The 15750-nt window shown below is 61.4% G+C and overlaps 1 protein-coding gene across 3 annotated transcripts; it reads left to right on the top strand.

Annotated features, from left to right (window-relative positions):
• Positions 1 to 224: 224 nt before the first annotated feature.
• On the top strand, positions 225 to 15436 carry TELO2 (telomere maintenance 2). Of its 3 annotated transcripts, none has more exons than XR_011424386.1 (21): positions 225 to 856; positions 1620 to 1952; positions 2738 to 3015; positions 5281 to 5349; positions 5609 to 5756; positions 7262 to 7364; positions 7460 to 7528; positions 7753 to 7894; positions 7974 to 8110; positions 8702 to 8781; positions 9016 to 9117; positions 9434 to 9522; positions 9678 to 9769; positions 10042 to 10158; positions 10278 to 10349; positions 11646 to 11810; positions 12311 to 12392; positions 13015 to 13114; positions 13293 to 13357; positions 13650 to 13765; positions 14845 to 15436. XR_011424386.1 is itself a non-coding variant. In XM_001915252.5 (21 exons), exons 2-21 carry the CDS (start codon positions 1621 to 1623, stop codon positions 14949 to 14951), a joined length of 2475 nt encoding a protein of 824 aa, XP_001915287.2. In that variant the 5' UTR covers positions 225 to 856; position 1620; the 3' UTR covers positions 14952 to 15436. The 3 variants fall into 3 exon arrangements, 2 of the variants coding, with proteins under 2 accessions (XP_001915287.2, XP_023472422.2); XM_001915252.5 differs by having other exon boundaries at positions 12301 to 12392; XM_023616654.2 differs by having other exon boundaries at positions 528 to 1030; positions 12301 to 12392.
• Positions 15437 to 15750: the final 314 nt, after the last annotated feature.

Below are 15750 nucleotides of genomic sequence, written 5' to 3'. Positions count from 1 at the left end.
TCTTGAAAAGAGGCGAGCGCGACCAAGGAGCGAATCGTTCCTTTCATTTGATTTCAGCTGATTTACGGAGCCACCTGTGGCGGGTGGTCACCGTATTGAACGGTGCAGCTCCTATTCCAGGACGCTGTTTCACTGACACCGCCGCATTCATCAATGCCCGACATCACCAGAGTTGTTACTGCTTTCTTGTGGGTGGTGCGTTTCCCTGCAAAGGTCTTGGCTTGGGGAGAGCCGCGCCCCGCCCGGGGATGAGGAGCAAGGCGGGACACGCGCTCGGCGCTCAGCAGGTATGGCAGGGGTGCGCACTCGGGGCGCTCGGGAAACGATGGATCTCGGGAGCCGAGGGAGAGCTGAAGCGATCCCTCCGAGGAAGATGGACGCGGAGGCAGACGGAACGCGGGCGAGGTCCCGCGCGCAGGTACCGGCTCCCGGCCACGTTGGGGGACGCGCCCCCGCCCCCGGGTAATCACGCTCCCTCCGGGCTCCGCCCCCATGCGCAGGCGCAGGCGCAGATGCGGCCCCGCCCCGAGCCTCTTCCGGTTCCCGGGCTTCACGGCAGATTTGTCACATCGGCGGGCCGGGACCGGCCCCACAGGCTCTAAAAAATTCAGCGGGATCTCTTCCCGGGCCCAGGGAGCTTGTGCTACGCGGCTGCGCGCTGGGCCGCGAACAGAGCACGGAGCTGGCCTCGGCGGCCGTGGCGAATCGGCGGGGCCAGAGCGCGCCGCGGCGACTCCGGGGACCGAGTAGGCGCGCGCCTTCCCGAGACCTCTGCCCGCCGCCGAGACCCCTGTCGGCCCCGAGGGCCCTGTCGGCTCCCGCCCGCCCCGAAAGCCTCTTCCCGCCTCACCACGAGGTGGGCTCCGGGCGCACGCTGGGGCGGGAGGGGGACAGGCTGCACGCCGCGCGCGGAGCGCACGTTGACAGGCTGGGCGCGGAGGCCCCAGGCTCGTGGGGACTCGTCTTGGGCCCTGAGGCAGCCGTATCTAGTGGCTGAGTGGTCTGGTGACACACAGGTCCCTACTTAATGGTACTGTTCTGCAGGGGCGCCCCACCCCTAGTAAATACCACCTCCAAATGGGCTTGGTTCCTGGGAAGGAAGGCAGCTTGGCAAGGTGGACCGCATGGATGCTGCAGGGAGTTGGAGGTGCTGACGGGTCCTTCCAGACCGGGGTCTCCCGACCTGGCGCTGTTGACATTTGGGTTTGGATAGTCCTCTGCTGTGGGGGCTGTCTTGCGCATATGGGAGTTGACCAGCACCCCTGGCCTCTACCACCCACCTAGCCACCAGTAGCACCCCCAGTTGTGACAACCAAAGATGTCTCCAGACACTGGCACGTGCGCCTGGGGCACGGCTGCCCTACTGTAGAGGATACCACGGAGGGCCTCAGGCCGTGAAATGGGCTCTTGGTGAAAACAATGACAGATGCTGGAGGGGGAGGATACTGCTGGGTGACAGCGGGGGTGAGGAGGAATGGGATCCCTAGGAAGCCAAATACTGGGGGCTAGAGAGTGGGGTTTCTGAGACTACGTGGAAAATACTTCCTTATCCGAGACTGAGTCCGTGTGGCTGCAGACAGCTCCTCTGACTTCTCATGTGCCTTTCCTGTGAGCTCCAGGATGGACCCAGCGCTCTCTGCGGTCCGGCTCAGCGTCCGGGAAGCCGTGCACACCCTTTCATCTGAGGATGGCGGCCGAATCTTCTCCACCCTGGGGTCCCTGAAGCGGTATCTTGGCCAGACAGAGAACCCAGCCCTCCCTGGGGAGCAGGAGGAGTTTGCCAGGGTCCACTTTTCCGCCTTTCTCAGATGTCTTGTCAGCAAGCTGAGCCCGGACTGGCTGGAGCTGCTCCCCGATGGCCAGTTGGAGGAGCTATGGGCCAGCTTCTTCCTAGAGGGCCCGGCCGACCAGGCCTTCCTGGTGCTGATGGAGTCCATCGAGGGCACTGCCGGGTGAGTGGGGCTGGGTCTGATTATGGGGTCGCTTGTAACGTCCCAAGCATAAGTGTGCCCTGAGGATTGCGAACCAACAAGTTTTCCAAATTCTGTGAGAATTTAGCATCCTGAAAGGCGAGAGAGTAGAATCTGCCCACGGCAGAGTGCCTGAGAATTAAAAGCAGTTTGTGTTCATCTCTCCAATTGGAGGGCCTTTGCTCTCTGTCCTGCCTTGGAGGGGAAGGGGAGGGAAGGAGCATTCGGATCTGGCCGGTGAGGCAGTGGTTTAGCTCCAGACGTCGTTGACACCGGTCCGCAGTGGACGTCACCATCCTCCTGGGGCCCTTTCCTTCCCTCTGGCTCCCAGCTCTGCAGTGCGGACCCCCAGGTACTGCAGCACAGTCACAGGGACTTCTTGCTCCAGATTCAGCATCGGAGCACACGACAGTCCGTGTGGGGATGGCGTGTCGTGGTGAAGCTGGGTTTTCAGTGGTTGCTGTGATAAAGAGCAAGCACCGCGTGAAAATCGGTGTGGGGCAGGAGAGGAGGGTGGTGGTGTCTGGTGTGATCCCAAGGTGGGGAAGCCGCCCTGGGCCCAGCAGGCGCTCATGTCCCACTAGTAATTGTGGCTCTTTAGCAGTGGGATTTAAATACTCTTTCTTTCCATGTGTGTGCAGGACACAAGTGCCGAATAAGTTGTTGGGATTACCTGTTTAATGATGACTGTCGTTACTCCTTTTGGCTGGGGGCGCCGAGGAGGAGGGGATTTGGGGCTGTGCCCGTCACACATGCTCTTGGTTCAGCCCGAGCTTCCGTCTGATGAAGATGGCGCAGCTGCTGGCCAGGTTCCTGAGTGCAGGCAGGATGGCGGCCGTGCTGGAGGGTCAGTGTTGGCAGCACACGGAGTCGGCCTCGCCCCTGCTCCAGGAGATGCTCCTCATCAGGGTGGTGGGCCTGCCTGATCGGCTGGGCAACCGTCTGCAGCGGGAGAGCCTGGCCGTGTTCTTGCCCCAGAACTACTTCCCTCTGCTCGGCGAGGAGATCGTGCGGGTGCTGCAGGCTGTTGTGGACTCTCTCCGAGGTAGGGCCCCTCTGCGGCGTCCATCCTGAACCATCTCCTGGGGCCACCATCCCCTCCTCCCTCTCTGACCTCTCCTGGTGGGGACTTTGGAGTCTGGGCCCTGCAGTCGGCGGGTCAGACGTTGTCTCCTGTTGGGGGCAGTAGTGACCCCCACCCTGAAGTTTCACTCACTTCTCGGCTGTGGCCCTTGGAGGTGAGCTGCCCTTGATGCCTTCTGCTCTTGGTCGGCATGCGGTGAAGCTGTCCAGATGGGGCTGCTCCCCACCTGGCCCCTCGCTCAGTGCAAGAAAGGGTCTTACTGGGCCGTTGGTGGGATTTGGCTTCTCCCCGTGGGCTGGGGTCTGCCTCAGCTGTCTGGCACTGGTCATCTTGGGCGCCTGGTGTCAGGAGAGCAACGTGGAGGAGCTCCTTCTCTGGCTTCTGGAGCGGCTGCTGTGGGCCGGCTCTGAGGGGCTTCCTGCACTTGGGGGCACAGTGGGGGCGGCTTCTTGCTCACCCTCTCCTTAATCACAAAGTCTTTGGGGCATCAGCAACGTGGCTGCCCCACCTGTAAGTTTCAGGAAGTCGGGGCAGAGGGAGCCCCCTGCGCCTGGGCGTCAGGTAGAGGAGCTTTGCCTCCCCTGCGATGTGGCCCTGCCCTCTCCGCGGCCCCGCTTTGTGTCTGAGAGATGCCCCAGCTTGGTGTATAGCCTGAAGGAGGCTGACCCCAGCCCAAGCCCCTCATCCGGCCCGGATCCTTGCACTGACCGCCCAGGTGCCCCTCTGGTCTTTTCCAGCAGAGCAGCTGGGGATGCTGTTGACAGAGAAGCCACGCCTGTGCTCTCTGCTCAGAACCCTCTGGCAGCTCCCGCCTCCCCCAGCTCCAGGCAAGCCCGTGCCGCCGTCCTGCTCTCCGGCTCACTCAGCTTCTGTCACATGTTCATGCAAGTGTCACTTTTCAGGGACGCCTTCCCGGTCCCCCGGTGGAAGGCCCACGCTCCTTGTCTCCGCCCCGCCCTTCTTTCCGCGGAACCAGCCTCCTGTAAGGAGCTGAGGCTCAGACTGGGCTGTGTGCGCCCGGGGGTGCTTGTCTGCTCCTTGCACAGTGGGTCCTCCTACTCAGGGTCATGATTGTTCCATGTTTGTTGAGAGAAATGCACTTAACAGTGGTGGCCGTGGGCCTGTTAGCTGCGCCAAGTCACACCGGTGGCGGGCTGTGCTCCTGTCCGCCTCTGGTTTAAGGCGAGTGCGTGCCCCTCTGATACAGAGAGCCCGCCACCTGCCCTTCTCTTTGGGTCTCCTGGGGGACCTGGGACTGGTGGCGGAAGCTGTGGTTTCACCAGGGTTCCTGCCGGGAGGAGTGGAGCTCGCAGGACGCCTCATGGCAGAGGGCTGCCCGGGAGCCTGGCGGGCGGGCTGCCAGGGTGCGGCATCGAGTCCCCCCCGCCTGCCCCGCCTGCTCTTCTGCCTGTAGTTGGGCTTTTCACGGAGGGTGAGGGGACAGGCGGGAGGTCTGTGCTGCTCTGGGTGGGTGCGGTCCCCCTCGTGTCCACACCACCCTCTGCTGTCTGCTGTCTTGTGCTGCCTGAGGCCCTTCACGCATGTTGCCTTGTGGAGTCCCCGTGAGCGCCCGTCACTGTGGTGGGTGAGGGAGCCGTGGCGAGGTGAGGCATGCGCCTGCATCCATCCCGCCCTGGGGTACAAAGTGGGCCGGGCTGCCCAGCCCCGCTGCTCCATGCTGGGAGGTGCCGTAGGATGTTCTGGGTGTGTCTAGAGCACAGCTGCTTCAGCCTGGGCGGTGGCGTTCCGTCTCTGCAGGATCTCACACACACACTGCGTTTCCCTCTGCGCGTGGGTGCTGTCCATCTTCTCATTGGTTCCATCATCCTGGCTCTTCTGGTGCCCCATCTTCTCCTTGTGCCAATGTCCTCGACTCCTCCCTGTGGGCAGCTCCAAGCTCCCACCTGCCCCTCGCAGCTGACCACCTCGGCCAGGCCCCCTCGTGCCTTCTTCTTCCCGGTGCTACCATGCTCATCTCTGCTTCAGAGATCGTTGTGGTTAAGCGAGTGAATACGTGTAAAGCTTTTTAAATGGTTATTATTATTGGCTCTTCAAGTTAGAAACAGTCCTATTGAGATGTTGGTTGGAATTCGATTGACTGAATTGGCATTTTTACAACTCGGAGTCCGCCTGCGCAGGAACAAGGTCCGTCTTCACTGAGTCAGGCGTTCTGTGATGGCCTGACTGCTGCCCTCTTTTAAAATCGCGTTTTCCCTCCTGTCCCAGGTGGCCTGGACTGCTCTGTCTCCTTCGTGTCTCAGGTCCTCGGGAAAGCCTGTGTCCACGGGAGGCAGAGTGAGTGTGTCCTGTCTGGGGAGGAGCTGCAGCACGTCCTGGTCCTCTCCCTGCCCCTCCTGTGGGCCGTCCCGGGAGGGGGCGGGGCACGGTTGGGGAGGGTGAGAGAATCTCTGTGAGGCCTGGCCCTGGGTGGGCTGGTGTCGGCTGTCCTGGACCCCTGGGCAGGCGCTTGGCTGTGCGACTGGTGGGCCTGTGGGCTGCAGACACTGGATGCCCCACAGCCCCAGGCTCAGGGCCTCCATGTGCTTCCCCGCAGAGGAGATCCTGGGCGTGCTGGTGCCCCGGCTGACGGCGCTCACCCAGGGCAGCTGCCTCTGGCAGCGGGTCTGCTGGCGCCTGGTGGAGCGCGTGCCCGACCGGGCCATGGAGGCCGTGCTGACGGGGCTCGTGGAGGCTGCCCCGGGGTAAGAAGCCAGGTGCCCCCCGCTGTAGATGCTTCTCTCCCAGGAGGGCAGAGGGGGATCTGGATGATCTCACCTGCCATTCCTCCGTCTGTATGTAGTCATTGCTCTCGGGCCATGGGCAGTGGTCCCTCCATCTGGTGGCTGGGCCTTTCTTAGAGTCACTGTTTGAGGCTGGCCGTTAGCTATGCCAGTGCACATCTGTCAGGGGCCCCCCAACCTGCTCCTGGAACCTCCACGTGTCGTCCTCACCTGGCTGGATCAAGACTAATGCTGCAGTCCCCTCTGCTGAGGCCCACGGCGTAGCCGTGTCCCACCTGCTTGGGGCCTGCCCTCCCTGTGCTTTCACAATAGCCACTGTCCCCATCAGCATGGCCCCCATGCCTCAGGTCCATGCACGGACACTGAGGCCGTCTCCATGGCCCTTTCACCCTCCACAGGGTTGTGACAAGTCTCCTTTGTACACGCCTTTGTGTGCGTGCGCATGCCCATCTGTAGGCTGCATTCCCAGACACGGGTGCTGGGTCTTTGAACTGTCGTCGACAGTGCCTTCAGACCATCTCCCCGGCGGGCATGTTCATGCCTGTTTCTCTGCCAGAAACACTTTCTCCTGGTGTGTCTGCGTTTCTTGGGCTCTGGGTGCAGCCGGTGTGTGAAGGCATCTGTGTTTCTCTCTGTGAACTGTCGGATCATGTGTTTCACTTGCTTGTATGCTGGGCTCCTGGCCCTCGTGTACCTGCGAAAGCTGTGTGCGGCGGGGGGGGGGGCCCTCCCCGCACCGCCATGCGCTGCAGGTCTCTTCAGGGTCACCACTGAGGCTTCAGGCTCCTCTGTCCCCCCGTGTCGTGCTCCCTGCTCCTAGGTTGTAGGTTGGTTTGCGTGGGTTTTCCTTCTCTGCTTTTTCAGTGTTCTTACTCTTTTTTTCCTGTCTTTTAATCTTCATGTCTCTGAACAAATAGAATTTTGGAAAGGAGGGAGGGAGAATTGCAGCCTCCCCTCTCTGCAGGCTGGCTTCAGGGTTTGTCGGGCTCTCACTCACTGACGGAAGCAGGGGTCTTAGTCTAGATCAGGGGTCTGCAAACTATGGCCTTAGAGCCAAACCCGGCCTGCCCTGTGTTTCTATAAATAAAGTTTTATCAGCACACAGCCATGCTCGTTCATATACATATCTGCCGGTGGCTGCTTCTGGTACAGCAGCTCTGTAGAACCTGATGGCCCATAACCCTAGAACGTTCGCTCTCTGGCCCTTCACAGAAAAGGCCTGGCTACCTCGCTCTGGATGAAGCATCTAACCCTGACTCAGTCAGAGCAGGGAAGGGACGTCCTCTTGCGTTGAGATGCTGGACTCTCCGTGGTTTCCACATTTATCGGGAGGAGCGAGAATCAGGACCCACTCAGAGCTGAAGTACTTGCCTGGGCTCCCTGGTGGTTAGCGCAGATCCCAGGGTCCAGCCCAGATCTGTTGGGATCTGGGGTTCATGCCCCTCCCGCCCCCAACTGCCTTGCAGGCCTGAAGTCCTCTCTCGACTGTTGGGGAACCTGGTGATGAACAGCAGGAAGGCCCAGTTTGTGCTGACGCAGAAGCTTCTGTTCCTGCAGTACCGATGCACGGTGAGGGTGTGGGCTGGGGGCCGCCGGGTCCCGGGAGAAGTGACTAGAAGCGAGTGGAGTGGGAGCGGTGCTCAGCTGCCCGGCTTTTGTCGCAGACGCCCATGCTGCAGAGCCTGCTGGGGTACCTGGCCACGGACAGCCAGCGGCGCCCGCTCCTTGTACAGGTAAGCGCTGTCTGGTCCTCCGTCCCTGCAGTGTCCGGGAGCACTTTCTGGAAAAGGAAGAGAGAGCATTCCTGCCAGGAACAGAGGGTGCTGGTACCGCCTCCCTGGGGCTGGCAGTGGGTGACAGGTGCTAGTGAGGACAGTGGCACTGAGCCCTGCATGGCCCCAGGCCGTGCCAGGGAGGCAGGTGGGCTGTCTGACAGGCTGGGCCGTGCCGCCGCCAGGCACTGAAGGAGCTCCTGGAGACGTGGGGCAGCAGCAGCGCTGTCCGCCACACGCCCCTGCCGCAGCAGCGCTATGTCAGCAAGGCTGTGCTCATCTGCCTGGTGCACCTGGGGGACGCGGAGCTCCACGACAGCCGGGACGGTGAGCAGGCGGCGCGGGCACTCTGCTGCTGTCCCTGGATGCCTCCCAGCGCTCAGTGTGCGTGCCTCGCTGCTTCCAGAGTTGCTGGCCAGCCTGATGGCGGGAGTGAAGTGCCGCCTAGACAGCAGCCTGCCCCCCGTGCGCCGCCTGGGCATGGTCGTGGCCGAGGTGGCCAGCACCCGCATCCACCCCGAGGGGCCTCCCCTGAGGTTCCAGGTGAGTGAGGGCTGTGCCCTCCGTGGTCTCCCCACTGCTGTCACTTCAGCCCCGATGTCACCTCACCTTCTTGGGTCCAGGCCCACAGAACATCTGCATGTTGGCATCAGATTGCCCTGGCGGTCCTGCTGAGGGTCGAGGCTCAGGGGGCAGTGGGGGCATAACTGGACAGGTCCTGCCTGAGCATGTGCCCCCAAGGTGGGGTTCCCTGGCGGGTTTGAGAGTGTTTTCTCCAGACAGGACTCTCCGGCAGCCCCAGGCTGTGGTGGATGGTGGACAGGCGTCCCCTCCCCTCCATCTGCTGAGCCCTCGGGGACATCCTCCGGGGCGTTGCCATGTCTGCTCTGGCCCCCGGGATTCTCAGCTCCCTCAGGAGGGGTGGGCCCCTCTGGCCGTCAGCATACCCGGGGCCGCCTTCTGCCCAGGCAGAGACTTGGGAAGTGGCTCTGAAAGGCTGCTGGCTGTCAGAGGCCGGGCGAGGCCTGGCTGGGGTACCAGCTGCGGGCCGTGATGGGAGGGCCTCAGATGAGCCCTGGCTCGGCTGCTCCAGCTGCTCCCAGCCCCGCCGACTCCAGCTTCTCTGCACTGCAGTATGAAGAGGATGAACTGAGCCGAGAGATGCTGGCTTTGGCCACCTCCCGGCCTGCGGCTGACGGCTCCTTGGAGACAGGGTGAGGGTCTCTGCTCCGTGGTCCTCACCCTGAGCTCTGGGTTGATTGGCTGGGCAGGGGTTGGGCAGTTCCAGTGCAGGTGTTAACTCTCATCACTCTGGACTCCGTTGCTGAGACAGAAGCTGAGAAGACTCGGGTGAGGGTGGAAAGAATGTTTCCTTGAGAAGCGTGGGTTCTGGGACCAGAAACTCCTTTGGGGCATCCCTGAAGGGCTCCCTCTTTGTTTTGCAAAAGCCCGTCAGTTCCTCCAGTCGCTGCAGATACCCCTGACAAAGAGCCTGAAGAGAGCGACATCCCCCAGCCACGGCCGGACGGCTCCGACTCCGAGCTGGACAGGTGGGCAGGGAGGGGGGTGGGAGCGCAGAGATGCGGGAGCAGCTGGTGGGGTCAGAGCCCTGAGGGCGAGCATCTCGAGGTTGCAGGTCAGCCTTGCAGAGCCACGCCGAGCTCTCGGGGCTTCCTCCTGCTAAAAGAAGTGGGCGGGGCTCTCAGCTCCACTCCAGCCTTGGCCCCTTGGTTCTTCCTGAAACTTCAGACTTGGGGCTGAATTTTGGTGATGTAGGAGCAGGGCCTGGTGGTGGAGGGCGCCTCCCTGCCTGTTGTCTGCTCCTGGGCAACTGGTGTGCCTCACGAGTCTGTGCTACCTCCACAGCGATGATGAGTTTGTCCCTTACGACATGTCAGGGGACCAAGAGCTGAAGAGCAGCAAGGCGCCCATGTACGTCCGGGACTGCGTGGAAGGTGGGCCTCTCCCCACGGCGTTGCCCCTCTGAGCACAGCCCTGTCCGTGTCCCGGAGGGGTCACCTTTTGCCCAGTGCCGAGACTCTGGCTGCCAGCTCCACCTTGCTCAAGGCCGAGCCTGAGGACTGACAGAGGCCCCTCTGGGTTTGTGCAGCCCTGACCACGTCTGAGAACTGGGAGCGCTGGGAGGCGGCCCTGCGGGCCCTGGAAGGGCTGGTCTTCAGGAGCCCGGCTGCCACTCGGGAGGTGAGTGGCTGGGGAGGGTTAACTGTCAGCTTACGGGAGGTGGGTGACATCTTGGAAGGGACATGTGCCATTAGGGAACCCGATCTGACTCGAGTGTGTGCCTCAGTGGTTCCGTGTCCCCTGAGGAGGCCTGTGGCCAAGGCCTCCGCTGGGATGGGGAGGTGGAGGGCACGAGGCCCGGGTTCTTTGAGACGTGTCCCTTTTGTGGTAAGGCAGGCCGAGGGTTGTGGAGGGCAGGCCCGGGGCTGACGGCATCTCATCCCCCTGTGTAGGTGAGCGTGGAGTTGGCCAAGGTGCTGCTGCACCTGGAGGAGAAGACGAGCGTGGCGGGATTCGAGGGGCTGCGCCAGAGAGCCCTGGTGGCCGTCACGGTCACAGACCCGGCCCGGGTGAGTCTCGGCGGCTGTACAGAGCCCAAGGTCGTGTCCCCCCATGCCCGGTAGTGTCCATGTTGGGGCCCTACCTCCGGGGTCCTGGCCCACAGTGGCCTCTCATTTGCCCGCCTTAGGTAGCGAAGTATCTGACCTCACAGTTCTACGCCCTCAACTACAGCCTCCGGCAGCGCATGGACATTCTGGATGTAAGTGCGCCCGCGCCCTCTGTCCCTTTGTCAGGCCCAAGCTGCCCTAACATGAGGGGCCAGGCCTGGCACAAAGCCCCTGAGAGGAGCAGGCGTTTGGTGAAATCTGTGTGGACAGGACCAGAGGCCTCTCTGAGTCCCTTGTTGCTGGACCCGAGAGGCTGGGACTGGCGTCTGTCTGACATTTTCCTGACAGCGCATGGGATCTAGTAGGGGCTTTGGCAGCTGCATTCTTTGTTTTAAGTAACAGCTTTATTGAGATATAATTCACACACACCATAAAATTTCCATTTTAAGATAAGCTAAATGGGTTATATTCATACAATGGAATATTATCTGGCCCTAAAAGGGAAGAAAATTCTGACACCTGCTACAGCATGGAGAAACATGGAGGACGTGAGGCTCAGTGAAATAAGCCAGACACAAAAAGACAGATACTGTACGATTCCACTTCTGTGAGGTCGCCAGAGGCGTCAAATGCACAGAGACAGAGAGTAGAAGGGTGGATGCCGGGGGCTGAGGAGGGCAATGGGGGGTGTTGTTTATCGGGACAGAGCTTCAGTTTTGTAAGATGCAAAAGTTATGGGGATAAATGGTGGCGATGGTTGCACAACAACGTGCATGTGGTTAATGCCACCGACCTGTAAACTTAACATGGTTAAGATGGTAAATGTTATGTGTATTTTCTAACAGCAAAACAGAAAGGCTAGGACAACACAAAAAACTCACTGTTTTAATGTTTACAGTTCAGTGGCATTTGGCATATTCACGATGTCATGTGACCATCACATCCATCTACTTCCAGAACACTCTGTGTCAGCCCCACAAGATAGCCCCGTTGCACTCCCTCCTCTCCCCCAGCCCCAGGAAGCACCAGTCTGCCCCGTCGCTGTGGATTTGCCTGTCCTGGGTGCTTCCTGTAAAAGTCACACGTGTGGCCTCCTGGCCCTGACTTCTTTCATCGTGTTTTTGGGGCCCGTCCACCTGCAGCCTGGGTCAGGACTTCGTTCCGTTTCCTGTGAGGCAGGGGTGGCCAGATTGGACAAGCTTTGGGAAGGGAAGTGGCCCCGGGCGGGAGCAAAGGCACTGGCTTGTCACTAGGGAGCACGCCTGCCTTCCCCTCCCATCTCCCCCAGTGAAGTGATCCTGAGATACTTGGAAGCGACTTTCCACGTGGTTCCCGGAACCTCCCCTGCACAGACTGCCGGGGCCACCAGCTCCGACAGGGTGTGGGGGAGCTTCAGGGGCGCTTCCCCAGAGTGATGGCGGCTGCCCTGGCTCTTTCCCCTCCTCCAGGTCCTGACTCTGGCCGCCCAGGAGCTGTCTCGGCCTGGGCGCCTTGGGAGGGCGCCCCAGCGTGGCTCCCCTGGTCCTGCCTCCCAGCCCAGCAGTGCTGTGGCTCCCACCTGGCGCGCGGTCGTGGAGGAGCGGATCAGAAGCAAGACTCGGCGGTTCTCGAAGGTCAGCCAGGACCAGGGTCGGGTCTTTGTGGGTGGGGGCTTTGGGCAGGCTGGCCGAGTGGCCGGCTACTTCTAGGTGCGGTGTGCACTGAGGGGCAGTGTCAAGGCTGGTGTTCTGTGAAGAGAGAGCTTTCCGTACAAACCTAATGAATGATGGGGCCCTCAGACTGGAGTAGTTTAAGCTGTGAGTGCAGACATGGTCATGAGAAAAGCCCGAGAATTCTGCGTCAGCAACAATGACCTGAGGTGTGCTGTCGCTGGGGTCCATCTGGGCTGCGCTGCTCTTGCCCCCGGGACGTTTGGCCTTGGTTGTCACTGGGGGTTGGGTGCTGCCGGCATCCGGTGGGTGGGGCCCGGAAGACCGCTCCTCCCATGATGCATGGGACTGCCCCTCACGAGAAGCCTGCAGCCTGAGTGTCCAGTGTGAGGTTGCATGGGGAGGGCCGCGCTCCACACCTGGTGGCGCCCCGTGACCACCGCCTGTTTGGCAGGGCTCTGCAGGGCGGGGACCGGCCGCTGGCCCCAATGAATTCAACTCAGTTGCTGGCTACTTCTTCTTCCCCCTCATTCAACATTTTGACAGGTGGGTGGCTGGCCTGTGCTTTGGGGAACAGGGCTCTGGACACCCCGACAGACAAAAGGCTTCCAGGGTAGGGACTGTGGGGCTCAGGGCAACAGTGGGGTCACAACTTTGGCTTAGTTGTTTGTAGCTTAAATTAAATGACGTGGTGAGGGCCCTAAGCGTCATGGTCCCTGTCAGATGTTGGGTTCATGGTAGGGCCCCAACGTGCCTGGCTCTGCCTGCTCTCACTTGCCGCCTCGTCCCATCTCAGCCCGAGCAGGCTATGGACGTTGCCGCAGCACCAGTGCAGGGGAGGGGAGTGTGGCGATGGTGGGGCCTGGAGCCTGGGCCCTTCCCTGTGGAGCAGGGCTGAGGCTGCGCCTTTGCTGCATGTGGCCTTGGAGGCGGCAGCCCTGCTCCCGTGAGAGCTGCTGGCCCCCCAACCCAAGTCCAGGCTGGTGCCCACAGCCCTGCAGAGCAACTGGGGCATCTGTCCAATGCCTTCTCCTTAGAGCTCTGGGCACCACGTGGGGACAGGCGGGGGGAGGAGTGTCCAGGACCTAGGGTGTCGCTGGGTCCCAGGAGGTAGGGGAGCCAGCCCTGAGTGCCTGACCTGCACCATTCACTGGATTCTGTGTTGTAGGCCTCTGGTGACCTTTGACCTTTTGGGAGATGACCAGTTGGTTCTGGGGAGACTGGCCCACACCTTGGGGGCCCTGATGTACCTGGCTGTGAATACCACGGTGAGCTGGGAGACAGCAGCTGATGGCCCCACCTTGCGTGCAGTGTGTGCCTGCGGTCCTTTCTCCCCGTGAGCCTCACCTCGGTCCTGGGGACAGGAGTGTTTGGACCTGAAGATGGCATCTGAGGTGGGGACTGCTGGGTGCCAGGATCCTTGCCCACCAGCCTCTGCTATTTCAGGTGGCTGTGCCCATGGGCAAGGCCCTGCTGGAGTTCGTGTGGGCCCTTCGCTTCCATGGAGACGCGTGAGTGGCTGCGGGGCTGAGGGCAGGGGTCCCACATGGATGCAGCACAGGGGGTGGCTCTGAATCCTGCTGGAAAGTGAACAGCAGGAGCTGGCAGTGGCCCCAGGGCTGGCTGAGAGGCAGCTTGCCTGCAGTTCCTAAGCAGGAAGGAAGGGGGCTGAGCAGGGCCGAGGGGCTTTTGTTGCCGGGGGTCTGTTGTACTGGGGGGAGAAGTGGGGTCTCCCTGGTCTGGGGCGGGTGTGTGCTGGACTGGGGCCCCGTTTGGGCTCAGGCCTCCCGCCTTGCTCGGCAGCTACGTGCGCCGGGGCTTGCTGTCCGCCGTCTCCTCCGTCCTCCTCAGCGTTCCGGCTGAGAGACTCCTGGCGGACCTGCCGGACGAGCTGCTGGAAGCCCGGGCCTGGCTGGCGGGTGAGCGCTGGGCCGTGGTGGGAGGCAGGCAGGCAGGAGGCAGGTGTAGTCCCAGCAGCCATGAGGGCCTGTGGAGCCGTGCGGAGGCCCCGGAGCTGAGCAAGACCCAGTCCAAGGGCCAGCGTTTGTCGTGTCCCCAGTGTGGGGGTGGGGGGACGGCCATCAGAGGGCACTGGAGTCCTACAGGGGCACCTCAGAGAAGGCACCCTGTCATGAGAGATGGCGTCTGTTTATTCTGGAAAATTCCAAATCTTTGGAAGGGTTACAAGGTGAGCACCATGGACCCTCGCCAGATTCACCAAATATTAGCATTTTGCCACATTTTGCCCCTGACCACGTTCTTTTCATAAAATGTGTTGCGGCCAGTGTGGCCTCCCACCTTTGGTACTTGAGCTGGCCCCCAGAGCGAGCACACCCCTTCCACCTTGGGCTCACAGCTGGGACTGGACTATCTGTGGCCACTCAAAGGCCCAGTGGTTCCCATGGTGGCCTTTTTCCTTCCTTTCTGCCGGATCCCAGGTCCGGGTGAGGCTACTCCACAACCTTGAGCTCCCCAGGCTCCCTTAGTCCAGCTCGTCCCCATGTCTTTGGTTGTGTGGGTCCCCCTCAGCGTGGGCTTCTCTGGTCATGTCTAGTTAGGTGTGTCAGGATGGCTCTGGGCTGGGACAGGTCCTCTTCAGGGCCTCGTGCTCCAGGTGTGTGGCATCCAGTGTCCCAGGATGGGTTCTGAGGTCTTGGGAAGCAGGCACCATCCCAGGGCTGAGAGGGGCGACCCTGAAGTGACTGCTGGGGACCATATGTCTGTCCTGTCCTGCCACCTCCCGGTCACCATCACCTGGCAGGGTTCCCAGCCCCAGGTAGAGGGGAATGTGGCTCTGCACAGGGACAGTAAGGAGCCCTCTGCTGGCATCTGAGGTGCTTCTATCAGCAGGGACCTCAGTGCGAGGGTTCTGGTGCCACGTGGCCAAGGCCCATGTGGTCCGTTCATGAGACGTAAATGAAAGGAAACTGAAGAGGGTGGGCCTGCCCAGCGTCGAGTGACGCTGCCTGTGTTCTGTGTTGATTTTCATCTTTGGCAGACGTGGCTGAGAAGGATCCGGACGAAGACTGCAGGCTGCTGGCGGTGAAGGCGCTGCTGCTTTTGGAGAAACTCAAAGACAAACTCCTCCCCCTTTCTTTCCCTTAGCCCCCAGCACCCTCCTGGCGCCAGTCCCACTGGGAGAGGTGAAGGCTCGGGGTGCCAAGCACAAGGCCCGAGGAGGGAGCCCAACATGCAGTTTTGTGGTCCGGCCAGCTCGTGAGGTGGGCCGTCTGGCACGAGTGTGCATGCAGGAAGGCCACTGCCCCTGCTCCTGCCACTATTTATAGCCTGGAAAGTCTGAGTGCATTGCTACAGTCCCCACGAGGGCCTCTAGACAGGGCCCTCCACAGACCGAGCACCCTGAAGGTCGGGTGGGGGTCCCCGAGGAGGGACACGGGCGGGGCAGAACCAGCAGAGTGGTGGTTGCTGGAGAGAGGGGGGAGGAGGTGCTGGTGCGCAGAGCTGGACACACAGAGTGGCGGCTGCTGGAGCCCCATGGGGCGTCACGTCTCCAATCCCTCTCACTTAAAGGCAGGTGACTTTAAAAAACAACAGAAAAGGAAGAATAAAAAGGATTGCGGGTGCTCAAATCCAAGCTTTGCTTGTCTTCTCGCTACTCGGGCAGGGAATTTGGGGCCCAGAGAAGCCCTCCGAAGGGGAGACTGAAAAATGGGGGCAGGAAGGGACATGGGTCTCTGAGAAAATAAATAAACTATGAGAAGAGTTTTGGAGCTGGGGGTGGGAGAGCCTTTAGGTCAACCATCCCCTCACAGTAGGAGCTGGTGACAGAAAGGGCAGGGCCACGAGAGCTGCTGGGAGGCTACCACACAGAGGGAACGTGCCCACCGGCCACCCTGGTGTCTCCTCACTCCAGCAGACGTCGGGCCTTCTGCTCAGGAGCAGG

The sequence above is a fragment of the Equus caballus genome, chromosome 13, assembly GCF_041296265.1.
Source record: "Equus caballus isolate H_3958 breed thoroughbred chromosome 13, TB-T2T, whole genome shotgun sequence".
Lineage (NCBI taxonomy): Eukaryota > Metazoa > Chordata > Mammalia > Perissodactyla > Equidae > Equus > Equus caballus.
Note: the sequence above shows the minus strand (reverse complement) of the source record. Positions and strands in the feature narration are given on the sequence as shown.